At 33.0% G+C, this 3,386-nt stretch overlaps 1 protein-coding gene across 1 annotated transcript; it reads right to left on the bottom strand.

Moving 5' to 3' along the window:
- Positions 1 to 499: 499 nt before the first annotated feature.
- On the bottom strand, positions 500 to 1,917 carry LOC133326706 (fatty-acid amide hydrolase 2-like). Its single transcript, XM_061535323.1, has one exon. The coding sequence runs from the start codon at positions 1,786 to 1,788 to the stop codon at positions 517 to 519; it is 1,272 nt and encodes a 423-aa protein (XP_061391307.1). The 5' UTR covers positions 1,789 to 1,917; the 3' UTR covers positions 500 to 516.
- Positions 1,918 to 3,386: the final 1,469 nt, after the last annotated feature.

Raw genomic sequence — 3,386 nt, forward strand, 5'->3', positions numbered from 1 at the left:
TAAACTTTTCATTACAAATAAACCTCTGAGGAGTGTTTTCTCTATTTCGTTCAATGCAGAAGTAATTTCGAATTTATTACAATTCCTAGTTAAAAATCCTTTCTCTTTTTACCTCTTTAAAAAAAATTATATTTTCTGAATTAATGAAATGTTAATGAATTAAAATTGAAAAAAAAAAACTAAAACTGAAACTAAAATTCGAATTTACAATTAAAAAAAAATCCTGCACACTTTCGAAATTATTTAAATTGGAAACGAAAAAATATATAATGTGATGCTTTTGCTGTGATGAGAAAATAATTGACAATAAAAATGAACAATGAATGGAAAAATTAAAAAAAAACAAAATTGGAAAACCAACAATTTATATAATTAACTAAATTCATTTATGTAGATGTATGTGTGTTTTAAAGTGATTATTAATATATAATTATGTATGCATATATTTCTATTTTTTTTTTCTTTCATATTTATCATAAGTAAATATTTATAAAACAAAATTCTAATACTCGCTCCCTAGTCAATACGTTTACTAGAATCCTCTGACGGTGGCCTCACCCAACCACCATAACGTCGTTCCATTTCTCGTGCCACGGCCAAGCATAAATGATCCTGCCCTGGATTGGCCACCACCTGTATGCCCATCGGCAGCCGGCGACGATCCAAACCAATCATACAATTGGTCACCGGTAAACCCAAAGTATTGAAAATGGCCATATACATGGGCTCCAACAGCTTGTGATAGATTTGATAATGCTGATGCGCAGTATTGGGGAATGTGGGATAGATGAAGACACCATCGTTGCCCAATAGTTCTTTGAATTCAGTCTTAAGGGCCTCAATGATGGTGGCCAAATGTTTATGCCGGGAATTTGGTATAATTTTCATGAAATTCTGCAAATGACCAAAGATCACCGAAGGTAGGATACTATCAGAGCAGCCAAAGAAATATTTCACGGTTTCGGTGCAAATGGTTTTTGGTCGTTCGCCTTCTTCGGTTTTGTGATAAATTGTTTCGATATTTTTCATGGTTAACATGGCGGAAAGGGATATATCCAGGGACCATTTCATTTTGCGGATATTAACACGTTTTGCCTTGAAATCATTGGCCACACGATTAATGGCTGCATGTAGATCCCGGCTAAGCGGGCGCATCATACCCGAGGGCCCGTCGTTGTCCATAAAAAAGAATCGTATACCAGTTACACTGATCTCCTTTTCGAGGGTTAATTTTGTGCCATTTGGATCAACCATACATCTCAGCAGGAGTGGTAAATCTTTAGCATATCGTGTCATGGGGGCAATGGTAAAGAAATCACCCCATTTTGGGAAATCCGAGGTGGGATGGTGGCCCTTAAACGACACCGCATACGGTGTTGGCTTATGACCCCATATACCACTAAACATAGCCGGCAGACGAGAAGAACCACCAATATCCGAGGTAAGACCCAATAGCGAAGCACCACTAGCCAAAAGGGCAGCCTCACCACCCGATGAACCACCAGGAGTCCGTTTCAAATCGTAGGGATTTCGTGTTTGCCCCGTAACATTGTTATAAGTTTCCCATAGCAAACATAATTCCGGTGTATTCGATACTAGGAGTATAATTCCACCAGCCCGCTTAATTTGTTCCACCACAGGAGCATCTGCTTTGGCAATTTGTGGTGTCTTAAAAACACGTCCGGTTTGATTACTCATACCTTTAACGGCTATGGATTCCTTTACCGTCACCGGTATTCCCAGAAGTGGAGTGTTCTCTTCCATTTCCTCCTCCGTGTTAATGCCCATTGCAATGACGCGATCAACTTCTCGAGCCTCTTCCAGAGCCTCTTCAAAGCGATCCTGTACAATGGCATTAATGAGAGGATTCACCTGTTTACATCGCTCTATATAGGCTTCCACCACTTCTTCGCTTTTGATCTGGAATGAAATGAAGAAGAAGAGGGAGGAATAAATTAGAATTTATTTTTATTACGAAAATTAATTTTGTATAAGAGATAAATATGTTAATAGGGAGGATCTTCCTCAAAGCGACATATATATAGTCCTCGAAAAAATATTATTTAAAAAATCCACGTCCTCGAACAAAAGTTAGTTAAAAAATCCACGTCCTTGAAAAAAATAGTTAAAAAATCCACCTCCTCGAAAAAAAACTATTTAAAAAAATCCACGCCTCATATAGTCTTTGAAAATTATTTAAAAAATCCATGCCTCATATAGTCTCTGAAAAAAATTATTTAAAAAAATGCACGCCTCATATACCCTTTGAACATTATTTAAAAATCCATGCCTCATATAGTCGCTGAAAAAAATTATTTAAAAAAATCCACGCCTCATATAGTCTTTGAAAATTATTTAAAAAATCCATGCCTCATATAGTCTCTGAAAAAAATTATTTAAAAAAATGCACGCCTCATATACCCTTTGAACATTATTTAAAAATCCATGCCTCATATAGTCTCTGAAAAAAATTATTTAAAAAATCCACGCCTCATACAGTTAAAAAAAATATTTAAAAAATTCACGTTTGAAAAATATTATTTAAAAAATCCACGCCTCATACAGTTAAAAAAAAAATATTTAAAAAATTCACGTTTGAAAAATATATAGTCTTTGAAAAAAATTATTTAAAAAATCCACGCCTCATATAGTCTTTGAAAAAAATTATTTAAAAAATCCACGCCTCATATAGTCTTTGAAAAAAAATGATTTAAAAAATCCACGCCTCATATAGTCTTTGAAAAAATTATTTAAAAAATCCACGCCTCATATAGTCTGAAGAAAAATGTTCTTTAAAAAATCCACGCCTCATATAGTCTGAAGAAAAATGTTCTTTAAAAAATCCACGCCTCATATAGTCTTTGAAAAAAATTATTTAAAAAATCCACGCCTCATATAGTCTTTGAAAAAAATTATTTAAAAAATCCACGCCTCATATAGTCTTTGAAAAAAATTATTTAAAAAATCCACGCCTCATATAGTCTTTGAAAAAAATTATTTAAAAAATCCACGCCTCATATAGTCTTTGAAAAAAATTATTTAAAAAATCCACGCCTCATATAGTCTTTGAAAAAAATTATTTAAAAAATCTCTTTGAAAAAAATTATTTAAAAAATCCACGCCTCATATAGTCTTTGAAAAAAATTATTTAAAAAATCCACGCCTCATATAGTCTTTGAAAAAAATTATTTAAAAAATCCACGCCTCATATAGTCTTTGAAAAAAATTATTTAAAAAATCCACGCCTCATATAGTCTTTGAAAAAAATTATTTAAAAAATCCACGCCTCATATAGTCTTTGAAAAAAATTATTTAAAAAATCCACGCCTCATATAGTCTTTGAAAAAAATTATTTAAAAAATCCACGCCTCATATAGTCTTTGAAA

This window comes from Musca vetustissima, unplaced genomic scaffold (assembly GCF_032173495.1).
Source record: "Musca vetustissima isolate MV318-11 ecotype Yass unplaced genomic scaffold, APGP_CSIRO_Mvet_v1 utg62636, whole genome shotgun sequence".
Classification (NCBI taxonomy): Eukaryota; Metazoa; Arthropoda; class Insecta; order Diptera; family Muscidae; genus Musca; species Musca vetustissima.

Excerpts from the sequence above, each read along its gene's own strand:
- LOC133326706 (XM_061535323.1), bottom strand. The coding sequence starts at position 1,788 with ATGGGCATTAACACGGAGGAGGAAATGGAAGAGAACACTCCACTTCTG.